General features: G+C 31.0%; 10 protein-coding genes across 10 annotated transcripts; 6 read left to right on the top strand and 4 right to left on the bottom strand.

The window, feature by feature from the left end:
• Window positions 1–101: 101 nt before the first annotated feature.
• Window positions 102–749, bottom strand: SCDLUD_001218 (uncharacterized protein; the record flags this gene model as incomplete). The annotated part of the gene is made up of 1 exon (XM_046080178.1): window positions 102–749. One exon carries the CDS (start codon window positions 747–749, stop codon window positions 102–104), a length of 648 nt encoding a protein of 215 aa, XP_045937504.1.
• A 407-nt stretch (window positions 750–1,156) lies between these two features.
• Window positions 1,157–1,972, top strand: ATP23 (putative metalloprotease; the record flags this gene model as incomplete). The annotated part of the gene is made up of 1 exon (XM_046080177.1): window positions 1,157–1,972. The coding sequence occupies one exon, from the start codon at window positions 1,157–1,159 to the stop codon at window positions 1,970–1,972; it is 816 nt and encodes a 271-aa protein (XP_045937503.1).
• Window positions 1,973–2,177: 205 nt separating this feature from the next.
• Window positions 2,178–3,938, bottom strand: SCDLUD_001216 (uncharacterized protein; the record flags this gene model as incomplete). Its single annotated transcript, XM_046080176.1, has 1 exon — window positions 2,178–3,938. One exon carries the CDS (start codon window positions 3,936–3,938, stop codon window positions 2,178–2,180), a length of 1,761 nt encoding a protein of 586 aa, XP_045937502.1.
• Window positions 3,939–5,204: 1,266 nt separating this feature from the next.
• On the top strand, window positions 5,205–6,017 carry BUD23 (18S rRNA (guanine1575-N7)-methyltransferase; the record flags this gene model as incomplete). Its single annotated transcript, XM_046080175.1, has 1 exon — window positions 5,205–6,017. One exon carries the CDS (start codon window positions 5,205–5,207, stop codon window positions 6,015–6,017), a length of 813 nt encoding a protein of 270 aa, XP_045937501.1.
• Window positions 6,018–6,422: 405 nt separating this feature from the next.
• IMG1 (mitochondrial 54S ribosomal protein bL19m) lies at window positions 6,423–6,965 on the top strand (the record flags this gene model as incomplete). Its single annotated transcript, XM_046080174.1, has 1 exon — window positions 6,423–6,965. The coding sequence occupies one exon, from the start codon at window positions 6,423–6,425 to the stop codon at window positions 6,963–6,965; it is 543 nt and encodes a 180-aa protein (XP_045937500.1).
• A 581-nt stretch (window positions 6,966–7,546) lies between these two features.
• Window positions 7,547–8,215, bottom strand: RCF2 (Rcf2p; the record flags this gene model as incomplete). Its single annotated transcript, XM_046080173.1, has 1 exon — window positions 7,547–8,215. The coding sequence occupies one exon, from the start codon at window positions 8,213–8,215 to the stop codon at window positions 7,547–7,549; it is 669 nt and encodes a 222-aa protein (XP_045937499.1).
• A 1,491-nt stretch (window positions 8,216–9,706) lies between these two features.
• On the top strand, window positions 9,707–11,512 carry RRT12 (Rrt12p; the record flags this gene model as incomplete). The annotated part of the gene is made up of 1 exon (XM_046080172.1): window positions 9,707–11,512. The coding sequence occupies one exon, from the start codon at window positions 9,707–9,709 to the stop codon at window positions 11,510–11,512; it is 1,806 nt and encodes a 601-aa protein (XP_045937498.1).
• Window positions 11,513–11,798: 286 nt separating this feature from the next.
• On the bottom strand, window positions 11,799–12,482 carry TIM23 (protein transporter TIM23; the record flags this gene model as incomplete). The annotated part of the gene is made up of 1 exon (XM_046080171.1): window positions 11,799–12,482. The coding sequence occupies one exon, from the start codon at window positions 12,480–12,482 to the stop codon at window positions 11,799–11,801; it is 684 nt and encodes a 227-aa protein (XP_045937497.1).
• A 943-nt stretch (window positions 12,483–13,425) lies between these two features.
• Window positions 13,426–15,546, top strand: SCDLUD_001210 (uncharacterized protein; the record flags this gene model as incomplete). The annotated part of the gene is made up of 1 exon (XM_046076829.1): window positions 13,426–15,546. One exon carries the CDS (start codon window positions 13,426–13,428, stop codon window positions 15,544–15,546), a length of 2,121 nt encoding a protein of 706 aa, XP_045937496.1.
• Window positions 15,547–18,075: 2,529 nt separating this feature from the next.
• Window positions 18,076–24,768, top strand: ACC1 (acetyl-CoA carboxylase ACC1; the record flags this gene model as incomplete). Its single annotated transcript, XM_046080170.1, has 1 exon — window positions 18,076–24,768. The coding sequence occupies one exon, from the start codon at window positions 18,076–18,078 to the stop codon at window positions 24,766–24,768; it is 6,693 nt and encodes a 2,230-aa protein (XP_045937495.1).
• Window positions 24,769–25,002: the final 234 nt, after the last annotated feature.

The raw sequence follows: 25,002 nt of genomic DNA, 5'->3' as shown, positions 1-25,002 counted from the left end.
ATTCAAAAATATTATTATTAGTATACAGAAAAAGAAAAAAAGTAACACGTACAATACTTAATATATATATATATATATATATATATATAAATATGTTGTTCCTATTTTCTTCTCTTCATGGAAGGCTCGCTCTGTGCATTATCAGCACCAGTAAATAATTGTTGGTGTATTAAGTCCCGGACATATTTCTCTAATTCTTCATCAGCATTATTGCCATTCATGATTTCCTGAACTCTTCTTTGACGAGCTAGAGATTCTTCATCTTGTGGAATTTCCGTCGATAAAGTATATTTAAGATTTTCTTTATATTGCTCATATTGTTCCGCATCAATTCCATCCAGAAAATTGCCATTATCAGAACCTGTAACACCTTCCGTATTTCCCAAACTTTTCATATATTGGACTAATTCTGGACTTGAATCAACATCCGATTCAAATGTCTCCAGCGGTGTTTGACCCTCATTGTTTTTTAATTTATAATTTGCATCTAATTCTTCAACCATATATTTAGCTGTTATAACATCTTCTACATGATGTAATGGCGTATCACCATCCTCATCTTTAATATTTATATCACCACCAAATTCTTTAATCAACTTAGCTAGTAAAGTTCTATGTCCATAAGAAGCAGCTGCGTGCAATGGAGTGTAACCATTAGGATCTTTACAATTCGCTGTAAATCCTTGCTCTTTGATATATTTCTCCACTAGATCAGTTTTACCATCACTTGCCGCAATCCAAATGTTCATAATGAATGTATTTTGTTTATATATTGATTTGTATCTATCTTGCTTATTATTGTCGGGTTATTTATAAAAATTAATGATAATAATATATCAACTATACCGGTTACAATGTCTGTAAATTTTTTTAATAAAAAAAAAAAGGAAGAAATAAATAATATTACGATTTGTTTAAAAAGAAACGTTTTTTATTTTTTTTTTTTTAAACCCTCAAAAAAAAAAAAAAAATTAAAACATTGTGCGTAAAAAATACATGTAATATGTGTTTACTACTCAACTTTTTACAATTAGATAAATTTATATAACTAAATCTATCATCCAGATTTAAGAAAAAAAATAAAAAAAAAAAAAAAAAAAAATTAAAAAACTACAGCACCATTAAACTTGTTTTCTCTATTTTTTCTACAAAATTAATGTCTTCTAATAATAACAACAACAACAACAACAACGAATCAGGTTTTGAGTACTGGCGAAGAACATTGCAATATAGAACAGGATTGGGTTTAACATCTGAACTAAAAGAATCCTACGAAAAAGACTATGGTTCAATCATTAATCGTAAAAATTGTGAAGAATGTTACAAATACAGAGACTGGATGCTGCAATACTCTCCAACAGTTATTTTTATGATTCAGCAAATTGAAAAATTAAGCAGATCGGATCCAAAATACTCTGAAATAGTACACAAACTGGAGTCCAATCTAAATTTAGACAATTCTGCATCCACATCTGACTTGTCCAAGGAATTGAATACAGTTGACAAAAATATAACAAATACCAACATCTTTAACCCATCCAAACAAATTATTTGTGATATCTGCCCAGATATGACTAAGAGTGGTGGGTTTCATCCAATGTTTGGTATTTTAATTTGTGCGAATAGACTAAAGGATAAATGGCATTTAGAAGACACTTTATCACACGAATTAGTTCATTACTATGATAATATTAAATTTAAGGTGGATTGGCTGAATTTAAAACATCATGCATGCAGTGAAATTAGAGCTAGTACCTTGAGCGGTGAGTGTAGATTTATGCAAGAGTTCTCGCGTAGGATGGGTGTAATGAAAATATCGAAAGGATTCCAAGAATGCGTTAAAAGAAGAGCCATATTGAGTGTTATGGGGAATCCAAATTGCAAGAGCAAAGAACACGCCGAGAAAATTGTCGACGAAGTGTGGGAAAGTTGTTTTAACGATACAAGACCATTCGAAACAATCTATAGATAATACATTATTATTATTATTATTTTTTTTTTTCATTGAAACAGTGAAATATATACATATATAAATATATATTCTTCTACATATTTCTCCGCCCCCCTTCAATGTGTATATCCTTGTAAATATTATATATATATATATATATATATATATGGCCAAACTAATGATAATCTTCTCACTCGTTAAATATTAAAAGCAATAAGCAAAGCAATCAAAAACTGATATAGATCGAACAAATCAAGCCTGGTGTAATACAAACACCAAACCAAAATATAGCATTACCTAAAATTTTGTGATCATTTAGATATCTCCTAAAAAGAAAGGTTTGTGGCATCTGGGACATTTGCAAAATAAATAGATAAAACCTGACTTTATTAAACAACACATACATGGCAATCTCGTGAACAATACTACTTAACAAAAACGTCATTAAAATAGCAGTTTTTTTATTTAAATGAAACGATGATATGGTGCTATGGTACACATGTCTAAGCAAAAACTTGTGAACAGGCAGGTTCCATAGTCTTGCATATTCATCCCAGGTAATACAATTCCACCAATCTCCATAAAAGGATCTATCAGCAAAACAAGTCAACTCTGCAATACAATTCAAAATAGCATCCCAGATTAAATACCAGGTTAACATAGATTCTGCAATAAATCCGGGCATCATGTCAACGAAGACATTCATCCAGCGTAAGAACCTTTGAATGCCAGCTGGTGCTTCCATAACATGTTCCGCTTCTATAACATGTGGATAAATGGACATTTGTGCGAAAACCATCATTAATATTATAATACCTATGATAGCACATATTTTCTCAAAAACATAGTACCACCTGATTTTATTAGTTCTAGGATAGCTGATTTGATAAACCAGTGTCGGATACATTGTAAACATAAAGAAATTCTTGAAATTTATATTTTTGGGGAAAACATTGTTGCCATCTTTCTTATCTGACTGTGAATTTAATTCTGCAGTACAAAACTCAATACTGTTATTCAAAGATTCAATTATCTCAGGAGATACATCCCTCTCTTTAACACTCTCGCTTATATCTTTTAGTAGCCGTTTAGAATAGTGAAGTTCATTGTAGATTCCCCATAAGTAGCTGTTGTAAAAAGAATATGAGTGCATCTTCATCAATAAGACACAGGAATGTAAAAATAAAAAGATTCTGGAAATCCAATGAAACTTCATAATACCTTCAGCAACATAAATATATAATACAATAAATAAAACCTCATAAATATAAATCAACCATCTACCCACTTTATGCCAAGTGAAAACCTTTTTCAAACACAAAATCTGGACCAGAAAGGCAAAATAGATGGATAAATACATCAGCAAATCAATTAAGGCAACTTGCAACCACTTTCTACTCATAAAAGTCCAAACTTGAGACTTAGATAGATCAAACCCATTGATTTGGTAAAAATCCCAAAATTGTTTGAAAACAATTAGAAAACAAGTCATCCAGGTAAAAATGAAAAATCCACTAAAATCAGTGAAAGGTTCAGTGATCATTGTAGTAGTGGTAACCACTTGTTTTTTAATTTCTATAGAATAATCGTAATTATCAGCAGTGGTGGCAGACTTATCTGTATTATTTTTCTCTTTATTTTTATTTACTTGATTTTGTTGATTTTGTTTCTCTTCGATTAAACCCTTAATAGCTGGATTTGCCTTATCACGGCTCTCTAAAGATGGTCCCTTGAATTTAGCTTTCAATGAACCATATAAATATTTATCTAATAGACTATCTTTAATATCGAAAACTACATCATTTAAAAGAGACCTTGTCTTTTTCAATTTGGCGTTATACCTATATTTATGTTTTTTATTTAAAGCAGTGGCATAAAAAGTTAAGTTGGTTAAACTACGATTTTCAAACTCTTCTTTATCAGTTAATGATGGCCTGGTATGACCAGGGTTGTTTAATTTTTTAACTTGTTGTAGATTAGTGGCCATTCTAATCTTTTTTTAGTTTTTTTTTTATTTTTTTAATTTTTTTTATTTTTTTTATTTTTTTAATTTTTTTTCTCTTTTATTTTGACCTTGTAATACAAGAGAATAAATAAAAGAAGTGGAAGTAGTGGAAAAAAGAAAAAAGAAAAAATATAAAAACAGTTATAAGTTTTCTGTGAAACTTTTTGTCCCTTATTTTATATATTTATATTTCTTTTTATATAAAAAGCTTTATTAGGGAAGTATTAAACGGTTTCGTTCAGTAGTTATTAATTACTATAATAAAAAAAAAAAACTGCCACTGTTGCTACTACTCGCCACCCACAAACACTTTTTTTTTTTTTTTTTTTTTTTTTTTTTATTACACCTAATACCCGGCCCGACGGTTTCACAGCTTTTTTCTTATTTCCCCTATTTATATGGCGACAGAAATTAATCACAAATGTCGTAGCTAAAAAGATCAAGCAGGAATGAAGAAAGAAGAAAAAAAAGAAAAAAGAAACATTCGCTATACGAAAGAAAAGCAAATAAAGACCGTAGGATATACAATTACGGTGTTCATTTTACTGGATTACTTTTCATATGGTATTTATATTTCCATGTTATTTTATAAAATCTCGTATAATAAAATAACATCAATCAAAAAACTACGTGTTGTGCATGATGGAAATAGTATTAACATATACTGACACAAAAATGTAGGAAGGAGGGGGGTCGATTACAACCATGTTACTTATATAAAATGATGCGAAGAAATTGTCAATAGCATATCCCACACCCACACACACCCACACACACACACACACACACACACAGTGTAACCCGTACCATTTTTGTTAATCTTCTCCCTGATCAACGCCTAAATATCATGATAATCATACAATTATGAGTAAGAAAAATATTTATACAAGATGATTCCGCAAAGAAAGTATCATAGTATACCAATCCGGGTAATATTTCCAAAAGAATTAATTTTTTTTTCAATTAAATGTAAATCAAATCATTTAAGCTAAATTACAATGAATATTTTGCAAAAACGAGAAAAAAAAAAAAAAAAAAAAAAATATCACTGGACTTATTCACGGACACATTTTCTCGGAAAAGGTTTTTTTTTTTTCCGTTTTATTATTTTACGTTTCTTTTTTTTTTCTTTTGTCATCTTAAAGATTTATAAATCATATTTTCTTTTTCTCCTTCTAACCTCAAAATAAAAAAAAATATAAAAATAAAAGCAACATAGATATCTATTAACATACCTCATAATCCTCGATGTCCCGTCCAGAAGATTTAGCTCCACCAGAGATATTCTACAATGAATCTGAATCTTTGAAATATACCAAAAACACCAGAGTTCAGCATATCCAAGCCAAAATGACGTTACGCGCATTAGAATTGCTAAATTTAAATGAACCGAGTTTTTTGTTAGATATTGGCTGTGGATCAGGACTAAGTGGTGAAATATTAAGCGAGGAAAATCATATATGGTGTGGCATTGATATCTCACCAGATATGTTAGCAACAGGACTATCAACAAGAGATTTAGATGGTGGCGACTTATTTTTAAGTGATATGGGTCATGGAATTCCGTTTAGACCAGGGACTTTTGATGCAGCCATAAGTATTAGTGCTATTCAATGGTTGTGCAATGCTGACACTAGTTATAACGACCCAAAGCAAAGACTGATGAGGTTTTTTAATTCTTTATATAGTAGCCTAAAAAAGGGTGGGAAATTTGTTGCACAATTTTATCCCAAAAACGACGATCAGATACAACAAATATTGCAGGCTGCCAAAGTTGCAGGGTTTGGAGGTGGGTTGATCATAGATAATCCAGAATCTAAAAAAAACAAAAAATATTATTTAGTTTTAACTTGCGGCGCTGGTGGTAGCGATATTAACTTGGAGGGTGCTACAATGAACGAAAGTGCAGTCAAGAGAGATGCTGGTACAAAAAAGAAGAATTCGATTAAAGAAAATAAAAAAACGTATATTCAAAGAAAGAAAGAATTAATGCGTAAGAGAGGTAGAAAAGTTGCCAAAGACTCAAAATTTACTGGTAGGAAGAGACGTCCTAGATTTTAGCGTTTTGATGCATTTAGTTAACTTTTTAATATTTGAATATACCTTATATATATATATATATATATATATCGAAACTACTTTTTCTAGGATCCTTTACTTATTTCTTTATATAATAATAAAACTATAAGATTTCTTTGCAAAATTTGAATGGAAAAGGATATATACAATTTTTTTTTTTCCTTTTATTTTTTTTTTTTTTTTAATGTGCTTATTATACTACTATTAATGTATACTATGTATACTTCTGCGTGGTTTTTTAATTATCATAATATATAATTTTTTTAACGTCTAAAAAATAAATAAAAAAAAAAAAAAAAAAAATTTTTTTTTATTTCCACACTAATGTTATTGTACTCAACACAATCGTCAAGTAACACTATCAAACAAAAAGACTATAACAAAACAATGTTTAAAAGTACCACCATTAGTACGAAACAGTTTTTATTGCAATCTATCAGATTATATAAAGCTCCAGCTTTGAAAACAGGTCCAAAAATATTGTCGGTGTATCCACCTCGTGAACAACCACCACATTTAAATGCTTTTAAAACATACCAGGATTTTGTTGCCAAAGATTTAGAAAGGTTAGATCCTACTAGATGGAGAAGAGATATAATTTCTAGAACTTCTCCAAATAGATTAATGACTGGTGATATTGTTCGTGTTGTTTACAATAAGAAAGACTCTAAAAATGATGATTTTATGGGTTATATTTTAGGAATTAACAGAAGTGGGCTAACCCCACAAGGCTCGAGTATATTGTTAAGAAACCATATTTCTAAAACTAGTGTTGAATTACGAGTGCCTGTTTTCTCCCCATTGATAGAAAGAATTGACTTAATAAAAAGACCTAGCGAAAACAAGAGGAAGAGAAACAAACATTATTATATTAGAGGAACTAAATTGGATGTCGGTGATTTAGAGGCCAATTTGAGAAAAAAGAAATAATGAGTTGTAACAATATCAACGGCGTTATTATACCCTTTATTGTACATACAAAGTTTTTAACATATTTTCTTTTTTTTTTTTTTAATATATTATATTATTTTTGTACATAGTTAAGTAAAAGGAAGCGAAAAAAAAAAAAAAAAAAAGGCTCTTTCCTATTTAAGAAAATAGCATTTCCGTTTTCCACGTAAGGTCATTTTCTCTTTTTGAAAAACCCCGCACAACAAGAACAAGTTTAAAAAAAAAAAAAAAAAAAAAAAAAAGCAACCGCTTATAACTTTTAAATCCAATCGAAATAACGAAATATAACAAAACTGCAAATGGCTCAATAAGATAAAAATAAAACTATATTAATAATTTGTTTTTCAGTCTAAATAAATGCATAAATATTATTGGATAATCATATAATTGTATATGTTAAAAAATAAAATTAAAAAAAAAAAAAAAAAGTTATGAAATCCTATACTAAAAAAAAAAAAAAACCAAATTTATTTTCTCTTTTCCTCAACCATCTATTATTTTATTATAATTTTATATAAAAAAAAAAGAAGAAATCAACCATAAACTTAAAGTAAATTTCGTTAATCATATCTGAAAATCTTAGACTTAACTCTTTCTTCATTAGTTCTATTCATAGTACCCTGAGCAAGAGCATCTTCTTCTTCGGCTCTAGCTAAAGCTTGTTCCCATCTCTTCTTTCTAGCATCGGCAACAGCATCTGGATGTAATTTCTTTTCATAAACACTCAAACCAACAGAAGCCAACAACAACAAAACCGATATAGCTTGGGCGTACATTCTAGCTTGAACAGCTTTTTGAGCTTTAGTCATCAATGTGTCCCTGTCAATAATTTTCCAAGAAGCGTACAATGATCCAGCCCAAGCACCAACAATAATCTTGTATTTATTATTATTCAATCCTTCAACAACTTTATCTTTTATTGGCAGATTCTTCCATCTTCTATGTTCTTCCATAGCCTCGGAGTGAGTTTCGTCACCACCATACATTCTTTTATCAAAATTGTTAGAAGCTTCTTCAGCACAAATAGACATCAACAAAGTTGGTGGTGTGATGAATATAGCGGTTTTCATGGACCATGGCATATTTTTTGGATTGAACTTAGGGTAACGACGTGGACCCAATTTGAAAATCAGACCAGAAACAACTAGACCGGCGATAGCACCTTGCAAACCACCACTTAAAGTATGATAACGATGAGCTTCAATTTCTTCTTGTGTTAAAATCTTCATTTTCTTTTCTGGGAGTCTTTTTTTTTTTTTTTTTACCTGTTGATAATGTTCCTTTTAAGTTTTTATCCTTAGTGATTACCTATGAATTGCTTCAAATAACCTGGGGAATAATAAGCTAAGCTTTGCTAAACATTATATTATATAAGATTTTAAATTATAATAAGAAATACTTAAACCGAAAAAAAGTTAAAAGAAAAATAAATTGATTTAACATCCAAGAAGAAAATTTCTTTCTCTATTTATACGATAGAGAATTATAAGAATTTGTATTTTTTTAATTTATCGATTATTATTATAAAGAAAAAAAAAAAAAAAAAAAAAAAAAGAAAGGAAAAATAAAGCAGTTCTGTTGGTCGTAGAGAGTGCTAGTAGTAGTGGTATTAATTGGCGTGGATATTAAAAATAAAATAAGGGAAAAATAGACCGTGTTCTATTTTTTTTTTTTTTTTTTTTTTTTGGCTTTTCTTCCAAATATTCAATGCCTTATTCAATAAATACTATCGGCTCTAATAGGGTGCCAATATTTTGTGATATATATAACAACTTATAATAATAATGAGATATAAGAAATAATTTAAGCATTATGTTTCAGATTTTTTTTTTAATTTATAAACGATATCTTTTTTTTTTTTTTTTTTTTTTCCGTTTTTTCCACTTTCGTTTTTCTCCGTTAAGACCTGACATTATTATTTATTTATGTCTAAAATAGCAATCTCACTTCCTCCATCTAGTAATACCGTTCCGAAGTATATCTTTTTTTTTTTTTATTTTTATTTTTGCTATCATTAATAGTGTCCTAAAACCTATCTTAAATAAAATGTATACGTGTAAACGGATATATTATATCATTTCCATAAACACAGTACTCCTTACTTTTAAGTTTATTTTGATATTCTCTGGAAAATCCTAAAAAAGTATGTAGTTTTGGCTATTGAACAAGAATAATAGAAATAAATAGTTGGCATTTGATATTCAGAAAAAAATGTGAATAAGTTAAATATCTCGTAAATAAAAATTATTAACTTAAAATAAACGATAACTTTTTCCAAGCACTATAAGATATAAACGACGACTTTTTTTCAGGAACCACAAAGACGACACATTAATAGAAAATAATACACTAAAAGATTACTAGTGACTTTGTGTAATAATAATTGCCTTTTAATTCCAATAAAAAAAAAAAAAAAAAATATTTTCAAAAGCAAATCTCTCTTTGTGACACTAAACAAACATAATTTTTTTTTTTTTTCCCCGTCAGCATATTTAAACAAAAATCCTTTTCACTTTATAGAAAAAGTTAATACTTTCCAATATTTATTTCTCGTTTATATTCCTAATATTGAATAAATCACGCCAACAAAAGTTGCATTGTATTTACATTAAAAAAAATTAAAAGAACAAGTCATCGCACCATACTCTACAAAACTATAACAAAAAAAAAATAAAAAAATAATTAAATAAAAAATCAACCCATATTTATATATTCAGATAATGAAATTCAACAACCTTGTAGTACTTGCCTTTTTTTTATTAATTTTCAATATTGTGGAGGGCTTCGAGGTTTTAGTTCGTTTAAAGAAACCCGACACCTTAAATAAATTATTAGCTTCCGTTAATGAAGATTTATCCCTTTCTACGAATAAGAAATCTTCTGCAGCAATCGCCTATGCCAAGGACTTACAAGATAGCTTAAGTAAAATAAAACAAAAATTCTCGTTTGGAAAATTCGAAGCCTTTTCAGTAGATTTATCTAAAGATTTAATCAGTAGACTAAAAAAAAACCCATTGATTGCGGATATTGTATTTAATGAAAAGTTTCAAGCATTTCGAGATGACAATAACTATAAATACTCTTTAAATACAGGCACAGCTGAAAAGGATATTGATTCTGATAACGAGTCTTCTATTACAAACAGCGACGATTATTCTGACTTTGATACTAATTATATTGATGATGATGAAAAATATGATAATAATGAAGAAGAAGAAGAAGAAGAAGGACAAGAAGATAATGAAAGTGGTGATGATGAAGATTATGACGATGATGATGGTGATGATGCTGATGATGATGATGACGAAGACGAAGATGACACCGAAATTATCCAAATTCAGAATAATGCACCTAGACATTTAGTCAGACTTTCCAGAAGAGAAAAAATTCCACCCTCAAGAAAATTAACTGGGTCCGATGATTCAAAACAGCACATTTCATTTATAAAGACAGAGCGAGGGGAAGAAGAAGAAGAAGAAGGAGAAGAAGGAGAAGAAGAAGAAGAAGGAATCGAACCCTCCAAAAGTCACTATGATTATTATTATAATTCAAAATTTCAGGGTGAATCTGTTTCTGCTTATATATTGGATACAGGTATCAAAGCTGACCACCCAGAATTCGAAAATAGAGTTATACATGGTGCCGATTTTACAAGGGAAGGTCCTGGGGATAACAACGGCCATGGGACACATGTTGCTGGTATAGTCGGGTCCAACAAATATGGCGTTGCCAAAAAAGTGGAACTAATTGAAATTAAAGTCTTAAACAAGGATGGACAAGGCGATTTAACTTCAGTTATAAGTGGGTTGGAATATGCCGTACAACACAGGAAAAACAATGGCGATAAGAAGTTGGCTGTTGCTAACTTAAGCTTAGGATCGTTGAGAAATTCAGTTCTTAATGAAGCGGTTAAAGCTGCTGTTGATTCAGGACTAATAGTTGTTGTTGCTGCAGGTAATGCCAATACAAATGCATGTTGGAATAGCCCAGCTTCTGAACCAAGCGCAATTACTGTTGGGGCAATGGATGATAAATTGGATGCTATTGCGAAATTTTCTAATTGGGGTGAATGTGTTGATATTTTTGCTAGTGGCGTTCAGGTTAAATCATTGAGTCATGTTAACGATGAAATCAGTGTCGCTTATTCAGGTACATCTATGGCTGCACCAAGCGTTGCCGGCTTGGTTGCGATTTTACTAGATAAATATCAATCTAGTGCTGGTATCAAGGAAAAATTAATTGAATTATCAACGAAACATTTTATGAAAAGAAGAACCTTAATTTTTAAACCAAGAACTCCAAATAGATTAGCATTTAACGGCATATATAGCGAACAATATGATGGCGATTCCTTAGAAAAAATTGTGGAACTGAATGATAATGATGACAGCACTTTTAATATAAAATCTTTGAATTTCATGGGTAGTCAACATGATGTTGATGTTCCAATTAGCGACACCTTAATTTTATCTCGTAGAAGTATGTGGAAAGAACCATCGTTTATGGAGTTACAACAAATGATATAACAGGGTACAACCTCTTAATTACGTTGTATATATATATATATATGTATATAATTAAAAAGAGAAGGAAGGAAAAACAATGCAACTAGGCATAAAATATTTTTTTTTCCCCTTTTTTAACAAAGTTGAACGCATTTTTTTATAACTTCATATTAGTATTATCATTATTATTTATACACCATATATACATGCCACTTTAATATATTTAATAAAATAAAAAAAAAAAAAAGAAAAAAGAAAAAAAAATATAATTAGTTTAAAATAATAACATATGCTTTTCCTGAAAATACTATAAAATCCAAGATTTCAAACCACTCCAAGCAGCAGCAGCACCTGCTGTCAGACCAGCAGCATAACCCATTGGTTTTAAGCCCCTGGTAGATTTAAATAAGGCACCTGTTAAAGCACCAGCAGTAATAGAATTAATGGTATCGTGCTTTCCTCTATAAGCATCGATAGTAGAGTCAATAATATTGTACATAAGAGCCAAGACACCCGCGTTATTACCTAAAAATGGACCTCTTCTGGTAACGTGGTTTAAAACTGTATTTAATTGTAATTTACCGGGAGAGTTAGGTGGAATGTTTTTCAAACCTTCGAAAAATCCATAGGTACCACCCAAACCCAAACCTACTAAATAGACTGCACCTGTACCATAACATAGATCATCATTCCAACCTCTACTTGGAATTAAACCTTGGGACCCCTCCATATTGGATAATTGTTCTTCTTCCAAATCTAAATATTCAACGCCATTATCTACACCAGCCAAAGCATGCATTCTATCAATTGCTGTGTTATTCACTGTATTAACTTTTTCACTGTCAAAACCCAAAGTTTGGTTTAGTTGTGTTTGAGTTGGCTGTGAATCTGCTGGTGCTAGTTGTGTTGATGTATTCTGGGCATTGTTGTTGTCTTGATTGTCTTGTTGCTTTTGCTTTGTATTGACACCAAATAGACCAAACATATTCATTTTTTTTTTGCCTCTATACTATTATTATTGTTTTAGGTTTATCTATCTATTATTAGTGTATATATTGTATTCACAGATATGCGTATTATTTTAATAAGTAGCTATGAATTGTAACGCAAATAAAAGGTTTTTCTGTTTTTTATTCTTTTTTTTTTAGAAATCGTAGGGAGGAGTTAGAATGTTTTAAAAAAAAAAAAAAAAATTAAAAATTTTATATATATATGAGTTTATTTTTTCACGGTGAAGATTTTTTTTTTTTTTTGTTTTTGAATGGTGGATTTAAAGTGAATTGCAACTTTTTTTGCTGATTGATTTCTCTTTTATTGTGCGAGGGTTTTTATGTGCTGGATTGATTTTCTATTTATTTCGAAGATGAAAGAAAAAAAAAAAAAAGAAAAAAAAAAAAAAAAAAAGAAAAAAAGAGGAAAAGAGAAAAAAGAGTGTTTCGTATAAAAAGATTTTTGATTTACTTGTAATATTTTCACGTTTTTCTATTATTACAATAATTACTAACATTTTTAAGTCAACAATAACCACTTTGTCCGTAACTATTACGGACAAGACACTAAGGAAAAAAAATGTGTCAAAAAAAAAATGTCAGCAAATGTTTATTATCATTATTATAAATTAAAAATTATAATGTCTATTTATTAATTTTTGTTTTTTTTTTAAAAAGCAAAAAAAAGAAAGTAAAAAGTAGCAAAACAAAACGAAACTAGATAAAGAAGCAAATAGTTAAATTAGCAAAAACTTATTATTATTTCAAATCAATCTTGGATATGATCGATAATATAAAAGCAAATCAAATTAATGTAAATATATATATATATATATATATATATTTTTTTTTTTTTAATTTTCGTGATTTTCTTTTAATAAATAAAACAAGTATTGAAGGGAAAAAAAAAAAAAAAAAAAAACAACTAAATAAAAAATACCAAGTATGTCGAGATTATCAAAAAGCTACAACAAATATTCAATTTTCTTAAAAAAAAAATTAAAATTAAAAAGAAAAATAAATAAACCCAATAACAATGATGAAATTCTGATGAAATATTCTGAAGTATTGCAAATGGAAGTTTACAATTCCAAAAAAATTGAAGAAAATGAATATATTGATCCTACCTTATTTAACGAGCTTTCAAGCCATGAAGATAATGTTGACAGACAGATAACTTTTATTGATGAAATTAGTATTACCTCTGATCTTGACGATACTTCAGATTTTTTTAAAAATACTGACAACACTAATGATTTCACTTTTGTAAATACAGATATCACATCAGAGAACTTTGAAATAAATCAATTGTTTAATGAAAAAAAAGACAAAGACACTATGATAACCAGCGACCAATTCAGTACTTGCTTCAGTAAAGATAAGCACCCAAGTTTATCTGAAAAAAATATGCAAGTTAATCTACTCATTGGGAAGGATGACAGCTACAATAGTGGGAAATCTTTTGATGTTAAGAAAGATTTACAAGAATATGTTCTTTTAAATGAGCCCGAGAAACCTTGTACTAAGTTACCCAGTCAAAATGAAAAGGGAGTATCTACGGAAAGTAATTTGGACAACTATGATATTACTAATGCGTGCAACATTACCAACACCAACCCAGGTTTATTGGAAAAAATAACATCAGATGGTAAAAAAAACTGTTTGGTTGAACTGGAAAACAATTCTGATAGCAAGGAGAGTTTTTTCACATGCGAATCAATGGTTCCTGTATCATCAGCAACAACCAACACTTCTGTTCCTGCTTCTGAACAAATCAATACACATACCATGGGTTGTATAAGTGAAAAAAATACCGAGAAAAAACCAACTCAAGTATCAAATATTTTATCAGACACTATTATCAGCGACACACAATTGGTCGATAATTTTGAGAAAAAAGACGAATTATTAATCACACCACCAACATTATCTAATAGGAGCTTTAGAATTATTAAAAATGATAATTACAAAGACTCTAGCAACAATTCTGTGTACATAACTGAAGATAATAAGAATGATTTTTTTTCCTCAACAGATTCAATACCAAGCCTAAATTCAGCTAAATGTAAAGGCAGAACTGGATTTAAACATTTTTATTTTAATAAATTTATGGATTACCATAGCGATGACGAGAAAAAATATACCAAAGAATATTACCACACAAAAGATATGCTATACTCACCTACTGCCTCTGAAAACAATCTAACAAAAACGATAGTACAAAGAAATGAGGAAATAATATTTATCTCACCGGATTATTCACATAGAACTTTGGAACCTGGATTAACTGCTGGATCATTGGAAAAACAAAAGAGAACGTTGAAGCGTAAAAATGGGAGCAAGAATAGCGAATTACAATATAATGAGCAAATGACACTAGCCAAATTGAGAATTTTCCATGATTGGCAGATCAGAACTGAACTAGAAAAATATGAAAAAATGAATTCTTTAAAAAAAAGCAATATTTTTGTTAGGAGAGAGTATGAGGGAAATAATGATGACTCTAATGCAAATGCTGATTTAAAACCTTGGGAATATAATCTTTTGGATAGTGATTATATACCTGTCCATAAAAATGTTAAAAGAACCAAGACGAAAAGTGTTAGATTCCATCCAAATGTAGCATTGAAGGAAATACCTCCTAACGATGAAAAAAAAACAATTAACAATAAGGAGACTCAAATAAAGACTATAACAACCTGTTATAGTAAAATACTTAATTTATTTAAATTTACCTCTGCGTATGATGATTCTGATAATGTCCCTCTTCCTCATAACTCTTGTGTTACCAGAAATATGAATGTTAACAAGAACAAGAACAGTTGCGCTTCCCCCACTTCTACATTAAGTGAAAATATAAGATTAAAACATTTTTATTTTACTCCCTCGGAAGACCCTAGGTTATATGCTACTGCAAGAACATTTGATGATAAATTGAGCGATGATTATCAGATGGCGCATCAAACTGTCACAACCGAACAATTTAGCGTCAATTTGTTAAAAATCAAAAGAGGCACCAAAGATGAGGCAAATATTTTAATTTATGATTTCACTTCGCCACATTAGTGAATTTTACAAACCAATTTTTTTTTTTTTTTTTTTTTTTTGTTTATTCGTTCTTCTATCTTTATCATGCTATATTCACGTTTAGGATTATATATATTATTTTTTAAAGTGAAAAGACTTGGATATTTGTTGTCTAATGTTATAACTATATAGCAATATATATATATATATATATATATATATTTTTGAAAAACATTTGTAGGCTATTTTTAATTAACACAAAATAGTAACTTTTTTTTTTTCTAAGATATATTTGAGAAACAACGGTCTCTATATTATAAGTGTTTTTTTATCATCATTAAATGGATAACAAATAATAGAACCAATGACCAAAACTATAACGTTTGGCGCAGCATAATAAAACCCTTATACACAAGATTTAGAATATATTTTATTTATTGTTTGTATAGCTTTTATAAGAAAGTAGCGGATTTAAATAGATGTCCATTTTTTTTTCGGCTGGAATTGTAAAAAAAATATTGATGAAATATAATAAATCAAACGTAAATATTTATTCATAGATAAACTAGGCACATTAAAGGGTTAATAATATTATTTATTTGGTTATGTTTGAAGAATTGAAAATCAAGTAATTGAAAATATAAAATTAAAGGGGAGAGGGGAAATTACTCAACAAAAAAAAAAAAAAAAAAGTTCAAATTGTTGAGAAAAAATAAAATTAAAGAGTTCTTTCAATCTATAATTCAAGATTCAACCATTACATAAGTTTATCTTACATAATTCTATCGTACATAATGATGTTCAACAATGAAGTAAAGTTGGGGATAACTATTTTCTAATACATATAATTGCTATGAAATATATGCAGGAGGGGAAAAGAAGGAGCGTTTAAAGACAGGAAAAAAACAAAAATAAAAAAAAATATTATGTACATATATATATATATATTTTCTATTATATCACCAAAAATGTTCTTTTTGCTTTTTTTTTAATTTTTTTTTTTTTTTTTTTTTTTTTATTTTTTTGTTGAAAAAAATAACATTAAAAACTGAAATAAAAAATGCAAAATACGAGCAAACAAAAAAAAAAAAAAAAAAAAAAAAATTAGAATTAACCGCCGAAAGTTAAAAACCCTAAGATTTTTACACATCGCACTATTAAAGCACAAAAAAAAAAAAAAAAAAAAAAAAACATATTTTACATGTCTTTCATATAAAAGAAAAAAAAAAAGAATAAAGCTTATCTTCTCTCCACTCTTGTCAAATCTTTTCATCACTTTTAAACCTTCTTTCTTTCTTTCTCTCTCCTTTTCAAATAAAAGAAAAAAGTTTTTCGGTTGTTCTGTTTAACAATTCTTAACCATTTTACTAACTATTTTTTTCATTTTGAATTCTTATTAAAACTTTTAACCTATTCATATCATATAAGTAAATAAATAAATAAAAATAAAAATAAAGCAGGCAAACAACACATTATAATACATTCTTTTTTGTTATTTACTTTTATTTTTCATTTTTATTTTTATTTTTATTCTATTTAATTTGGACATATTCAAGAAAATAAAGAACAAATTAAAAAAAGTTATAACATAAACACCAGCAACAATTCTTCACTCGGAAAGGTATGTCTACTATTTTTATACTAATGAGGGTTCTTTTTACAAAAAAAAAAAAAAAAGATTTACAATAATGATCATGTATAGTTAGAGTACAATTGGGTTCAATGGAAAATTGCAATTTTTAACCCATCCATTTTACGCAGGAAATGGGTATAGTGACTGTACAATATATCTTTTTTTATCAATTCTCTTAAATTTTTATGGAAAATTTCAAGAGCTAACGTTGGCTAAGTTAAAATTAGCAAAATATTTTTGTAACTCGATTAGCAGAAAGTTTTTTTTTTTTTTAATTAAATCTAAACGAAATCTACCCTTTTGATAAAAAAAAAAAAATTTTTTTTCAACAAAAAAAAAACATTATGTAAACTGCAAGTTACAAAATAAGATGGACGCAAATTGATAATTAAGAAGCAGGACAAAAAAAAAAAAAGTCTGTTATTATACCATATTACATTAAAATCCAAAGAAAAGTTTATATCAAAACAATATTTTCTCATTTAATGAGTGTAGTAAAAAAAAAAAAATTTCAGCAGAGAAAGAGAAAAATAACATTGTTATTAAACACAGTCTAAAATATAAACACAGTCAATTACTATTTTGTCCCAATTGCTTACAAAAAAAAAAAAAAAAAAAGATCATTATTATCCACTAATTATAAATCTAATTAACGTTTACTAACAAAATCACAAGAAAAAAAGTTACAGGACTATCCTCATAAATTTTAAACCAAAGTGCTGATTTTAAATAGACTTTTATTTTTTGCTAAAGATTTATACAAAATTAATAGCCAATTAAGGTCAAGACAATATTTACCATTATTTAGAGATATATTTTATCGTTCGCATAATTGCAATATACATAGTAACATTTTATTAAGAAATATTTTTCTTAGGTGTATCAATACTTTATCATACAATAATAACAAAGAAAGTACATCATTATCAAGCATAATGAGTGAAGAAAATTTATCCGAAGTTGCTGAGTCTCAACACAAGCAGTTTGAAGTCACAGATTACTCTAAAGAACATGCTAAATTACCATCCAACTTCATTGGTCTGAATACCCTGGATAAGGCAGAGGAAGGTATATTAAAAGAGTTTGTCAAGTCTCATGGTGGTCACACCGTTATTTCCAAAGTTTTAATTGCAAACAATGGTATTGGTGCTGTCAAAGAAATCAGATCTGTTAGGAAGTGGGCTTATGATACATTTGGTAACGAAAGAACTATTGAATTTGTTGCCATGGCCACTCCGGAAGATTTGGAAGCTAATGCCGAATATATTCGAATGGCTGACCAATATGTCGAGGTCCCAGGTGGAACTAATAACAACAATTATGCCAATGTAGATTTAATTGTGGAAATAGCGGAGAGAACCAATGTTGATGCAGTTTGGGCTGGTTGGGGTCATGCGTCTGAGAACCCATTATTACCAGAAAAATTGGCTGCTTCTAAAAGAAAAGTCATCTTTATTGGTCCTCCAGGAAATGCTATGAGATCTCTAGGTGATAAAATTTCTTCCACAATTGTTGCCCAACATGCCAAGGTTCCATGCATTCCATGGTCTGGTACTGGTGTTGATCAAGTTGTTGTTGACAAAAATAATGGGTTGGTTTCTGTTGAAGATTCTGTTTACCAAAAAGGTTGTTGTTCTTCTCCCGAAGAAGGTTTACTTGTTGCCAAAAAAATTGGGTTCCCAATTATGGTTAAGGCATCTGAAGGTGGTGGTGGTAAAGGTATCAGAAAGGTTGAACGTGAAGAGGATTTCTTGACGTTATATGATCAAGCTGCCAATGAAATTCCTGGCTCTCCTATTTTTATTATGAAACTGGCTGGGCAAGCCCGTCATTTAGAAGTCCAATTATTGGCGGATCAGTACGGCACCAACATTTCTCTATTTGGCCGTGACTGTTCGGTCCAAAGACGTCACCAAAAGATTATTGAAGAAGCACCTGTTACTATTGCCAAACCAGAAACTTTTTCCAAGATGGAAAAGGCTGCTGTTAGGTTAGGTAAGCTAGTCGGCTACGTTTCTGCTGGTACCGTTGAATATTTATATTCTCATGAAGACGATAAATTTTACTTTTTGGAATTGAACCCAAGATTGCAAGTGGAACATCCAACTACTGAAATGGTTAGCGGTGTCAATTTACCAGCGGCTCAATTGCAAATTGCTATGGGTATTCCAATGCATAGAATCAGGGATATTAGGTTGTTCTATGGTGTTGATCCACGTACTGCAACCAAGATTGATTTTGATTTCTCCTCGGAGGAATCCTTAAAAACTCAAAGAAAACCAATTCCAAAGGGTCATTGTACCGCTTGTCGTATTACCTCTGAAGATCCAAATGAAGGTTTCAAGCCATCTGGTGGTTCAATCTACGAATTGAATTTCCGTTCTTCATCAAATGTTTGGGGTTATTTTTCTGTAGGTAATAATGGTGGTATCCATTCTTTTGCGGATTCGCAGTTCGGTCATATTTTTGCCTTTGGTGAAAATAGAGAAGCCTCTAGAAGACATATGGTTGTGGCTTTAAAAGAGTTATCTATAAGAGGTGATTTCCGAACCACTGTTGAATATTTAATCAAGTTGCTAGAAACTGAGGATTTTGAAGAAAACACTATTACTACTGGTTGGTTGGATGATTTAATCAGCCAGAAAATGAGTGCCGAAAAACCAGACTCTACTTTGGCTGTCATTTGTGGGGCTGCAACAAAGGCCTATATTGTATCTTCCAAGGCACATGAAGAATATATCAACAGCTTGAAAAGAGGTCAAGTTCCAAATAAATCATTGTTGCAAACTATGTACCCAATTGAATTTATTCACGAAGACAAGAGATTTAAGTTTACAGTTGCCCAATCTGCAGATGAACGTTATACTTTGTTTATTAACGGTTCCAAATGTGAGGTTGGAGTTCGTAAGTTGTCTGATGGTGGTTTATTGATTTCTGTTGGCGGTAAATCACACACCATTTATTGGAAGGAGGAAGTTTCTGCTACTAGATTGTCTATTGACTCCATGACTACTTTATTGGAAGCTGAAAATGACCCAACTCAATTGCGTACTCCATCGCCAGGTAAGTTGGTTAAATATTTGGTTGAAAGCGGTGATCATGTCAATGCTGGCCAACCATATGCTGAAGTTGAAGTCATGAAGATGCAAATGCCATTAGTTTCCCAAGAAAGCGGTATTGTTCAATTGTTGAAACAGCCAGGTTCCACCGTTTCTGCAGGCGATATTTTAGGTATTTTGAGTTTAGATGATCCTAGTAAGGTCAAACATGCCTTGCCATTTGAAGGAATGTTACCAGAGTTGGGTGCTCCGATCATTGAAGGTACCAAACCAGCCTACAAGTTCAAGAGTTTAGTTACCACTTTAGAAAATATTTTGAAGGGTTATGATAATCAGGTTATCATGAATACCTCGTTACAAAATTTGATACAAGTCTTAAGAGACCCAAAATTGCCTTATAGTGAATGGCGCCTGCAAGTTTCTGCTTTGCATTCCAGATTACCCAAAGAGCTGGACGATAAATTGACTGACTTGGTGAGCAGATCTGAAAAACGTTCTGCTGATTTTCCTGCCAAGCAACTTAACAAATTGTTGGAACATTCGATCGAAGAACATTCAGAGTCTATTTTGTTTTCTGCCACTGTTGAACCACTATTGGATATTACAAGACGTTATTCGAACGGCTTGAAAGCTCATGAGCACTCTGTTTTTGCAAAGTTTTTGGAGGAATATTATGACGTTGAAAGCTTATTCAGTGGGTCCAATGTTCGTGAGGAAGATGTTATTTTAAAATTACGTGATGAGCATACCGACGATTTAAATAAGGTTGTTTTGACCGTTTTATCACACTCCAGAGTCTTTGCGAAAAACAATTTGATTTTGGCCATTTTGAAACATTACCAACCATTATGCAAAATTTCTTCGGATGTCGCTGCTGCTATTTCCGAGCCTTTGAAGAATATTGTTCAATTGGAGTCCAAGGCTACAGCTAAGGTTGCTCTACAAGCAAGAGAAATTTTAATTCAAGGTGCTTTGCCTTCTATTTCTGAAAGAACTGCTCAAGTTGAACATATTTTGAAAAGCTCTGTTGTCAAGGCTTCATATGGATCCAACGCTAGACGTTCTGAACCAGATTTGAATATTTTAAAGGATTTAATTGATTCCAATTATGTTGTTTTTGATGTTCTGTCTCAATTTCTTAATGATAACGATGTGGATATTGCTTCTGCTGCTGCTGATGTTTACATTCGTCGTGCTTATAGAGCGTACACAATTGGTGATGTGAAACATCATAAAGTCAGTGGTTCTCCTGTCGTTGAATGGAAATTCCAGTTGCCAAGTAACTCTTCAATTTCTGTTCCTCAGATGAAGAATAAATTGGGCTTAAACAGGGCCATGTCGGTTTCTGATTTGTCTTTTATTTCCAACGATGGAACCCAACCTTTAAGAACTGGTGTTTTAGTAGCTGCCAAACACTTGGATGATATTGATGATTCTCTTTCCGATGCTTTGTGTATTATTCCACATCAAAATAGTGCTTCGGGTCCAGCTCCAAATAGATCTTTTGGCCACTCAACGTTGAGCAATGTTGCTAATGTTTTCATTTCTTCTACTGACGGTTTTGAAAACGACAAACAGGTTTTGAAGAGATTAAGGGAAATTTTGGATATGAACAAGAAGAGTTTGGTAAATGCCTCTATTCGTCGTATTACTTTTATTTTCACCTACAATGATGGTAGTTATCCTAAGTTCTATACCTTCCGTGGTCCTAATTATGAGGAAGATGAAACCATCCGTAACGTTGAACCTGCATTAGCTTTCCAATTGGAATTAGGAAGAATGTCCAACTTTAATATTAAGCAAATTTTTACTGGTAATAGAAATATCCATGTTTACGAAGCCATTGCAAAGAATTCTCCTGTTGATAAAAGATTTTTCACCAGAGGTATTATTAGAACTGGTCGTATTCGTGATGACATCAGTATTCAAGAATACTTAACATCCGAAGCCAATAGGTTGATGTCTGATATTTTAGATAACTTGGAAATTATCGACACCTCTAATTCGGACTTGAACCATATTTTCATTAATTTTTCTTCTGTTTTCGATATTACTCCAGAAGATGTTGAAGCTGCCTTTGGTGGGTTCTTGGAGAGATTTGGTAAAAGATTATTGCGTTTACGTATTGCTGCTGCTGAAATACGTATTATTATCAAGGATCCAAAGACCGGGTCACCAGTTCCATTGAGAGCTTTGATCAATAATGTTTCTGGTTATGTTGTTAAAACGGAATTGTACACTGAAATTAAGAACTCTGAAGGTGTTTGGGTTTTCAAGTCTTTAGATAAACCGGGATCCATGCATTTAAGGCCTATTGCTACACCATATCCTGTTAAAGAATGGTTGCAACCAAAACGTTATAAGGCTCATTTAATGGGTACAACTTATGTTTATGATTTCCCCGAGTTATTCCGCCAAGCTCTTGTTTCTGAATGGAAAAAGACTTCTCCAATGACAAAAGTTACTGACTTGTTTTTCATTTCAAACGAATTGATTGAAGATGAGAATGGTGAGTTGACCGAAGTGGAGCGTGAGGCTGGTGCCAATACTATTGGTATGGTTGCTTTCAAGATTACAGCCAGAACTCCAGAATATTCTCGTGGTCGTCAATTTGTTGTTATTGCAAATGATATTACTTTTAAGATTGGTTCTTTTGGTCCAAAGGAGGACGAATTTTTCAACAAGGCCACCAAATATGCTAGAAAGTTGGGTATTCCAAGAATCTACTTATCTGCAAACTCTGGTGCTAGAATCGGTATTGCTGATGAATTGATTCCATATTACCAAGTCGCCTGGAAGGATGCCTCTGATCCAGCCAAGGGATTCGAATATTTGTACATGACGGCTGATGGTCTAGCTCAGTTGAAGAAAGACGGTAAAGAAAACAGTGTTCTTACTGAACGTGTTGTTGAAAATGGTGAAGAGAGATTTGTTATTAAGACTATTATTGGTTCTGAGGATGGTTTAGGTGTTGAATGTTTAAGAGGCTCTGGGTTGATTGCTGGTGCCACTTCTAGAGCATACAAGGACATTTTCACCATTACCTTAGTTTCTTGTAGATCCGTTGGTATTGGTGCCTATTTAGTTAGATTAGGTGAAAGAGCTATTCAAGTTGAAGGACAACCGATTATTTTAACTGGTGCACCAGCTATTAACAAGTTGTTGGGAAGAGAAGTTTACTCTTCTAACTTGCAATTGGGTGGTACTCAAATTATGTACAACAACGGTGTTTCTCACTTAACTGCCAAGGATGATTTAGATGGTGTTTCTAAGATCATAGAATGGCTATCCTACATTCCAGCCAAACGTGATATGCCGGTTCCTATTTTAGAATCTGAAGATACTTGGGATAGAGATGTTGATTTTGCTCCAGAACCTAAGAAGGCTTACGACGTTAGATGGATGATTGAAGGTAAACAAGATGAAGATGGTTTTGAATATGGTTTGTTTGATAAGGGCTCCTTCAAGGAAACCTTATCTGGTTGGGCCAAGGGTGTTGTTGTTGGAAGAGCTCGTTTGGGTGGTATTCCAATGGGTGTTATTTGTGTTGAGACTAGAACTGTTGAAAACTTGATTCCAGCGGACCCTGCTAATCCTGATTCTACTGAGATGTTGGTTCAAGAGGCTGGACAAGTTTGGTATCCAAATTCTGCATTTAAGACTGCTCAAGCCATTAATGATTTCAACCATGGTGAACAATTGCCTTTGATGATCTTGGCTAATTGGAGAGGTTTCTCTGGTGGCCAACGTGATATGTACAATGAGGTTTTGAAATATGGTTCTTTTATTGTTGATGCATTAGTTGCCTACAAACAACCTGTCTTTGTCTATATTCCACCAACCGGTGAATTGAGAGGTGGTTCTTGGGTTGTTGTAGATCCAACCATTAATCCTGACCACATGGAAATGTATGCAGATGTTGATTCCAGAGCTGGTGTTTTGGAACCCGAGGGTATGGTGGGTATCAAATACCGTAGAGAAAAGTTGTTGAATACTATGTACAGATTGGACGACAAATATAAAGAATTGAAGGATAAGTTGGCCGACAGCTCCTTGAATGCTGAGGAACATAAAACTATTTCCACAGCTTTGGCTCAACGTGAAAAATGGTTGTTACCAATTTATCATCAAATTACTGTTCAATTTGCTGATTTGCATGATAGATCTGACCGTATGCTGGCTAAACATGTTATTAGAGAAGCCTTGAAATGGACTAATGCTCGTCGTTACTTTTTCTGGAGGTTGAGAAGAAAGTTGAACGAAGAATATTTGTGCAGAAGATTACAATCTGAACTACCATCAGCTTCCAGGTTAGAGTTGCTTGCCAGAATCAGATCATGGTATCCAGCTTCTGTTAATCAACAAGATGATAGACAAGTTACGAATTGGGTAGAAGAGAATTACCAGTTGTTAGACGAAAAATTAAAATCTATCAAGGTTGAAGCTATTGCTCAAAATCTAGCCAAGTCCTTGAGAAGTGATCATGATAATGCTATTGTTGGATTATCTGAAGTTTTGAAACTATTATCTGCTTCTGATAAGGAAAAGATTTTAAAGAATTTGAAATAAACTTGACTTTATTTTCTCTTTTGTTATGCCTGTTTTTTTTTTTACGATATAAACTTTAATTTTTTTTATATCATATTGTGTTTGCCTGTTTTTATTTAACTTTTTTTTTTTTCCCTATACATACATACGTATATATATATATATTACTTAGTTGATTATTAAAAGATGTAAATTCATAATTTTCTTTTACGTTTTTTGTTCTGTCTTAATGAAAATAAAAAAGAAATATATGTA

Source organism: Saccharomycodes ludwigii, chromosome I (genome assembly GCF_020623625.1).
Source record: "Saccharomycodes ludwigii strain NBRC 1722 chromosome I, whole genome shotgun sequence".
Classification (NCBI taxonomy): domain Eukaryota; kingdom Fungi; phylum Ascomycota; class Saccharomycetes; order Saccharomycodales; family Saccharomycodaceae; genus Saccharomycodes; species Saccharomycodes ludwigii.
The sequence above is the reverse complement of the archived record's forward strand: the minus strand, read 5'-3'. Positions and strand labels throughout refer to the sequence as shown.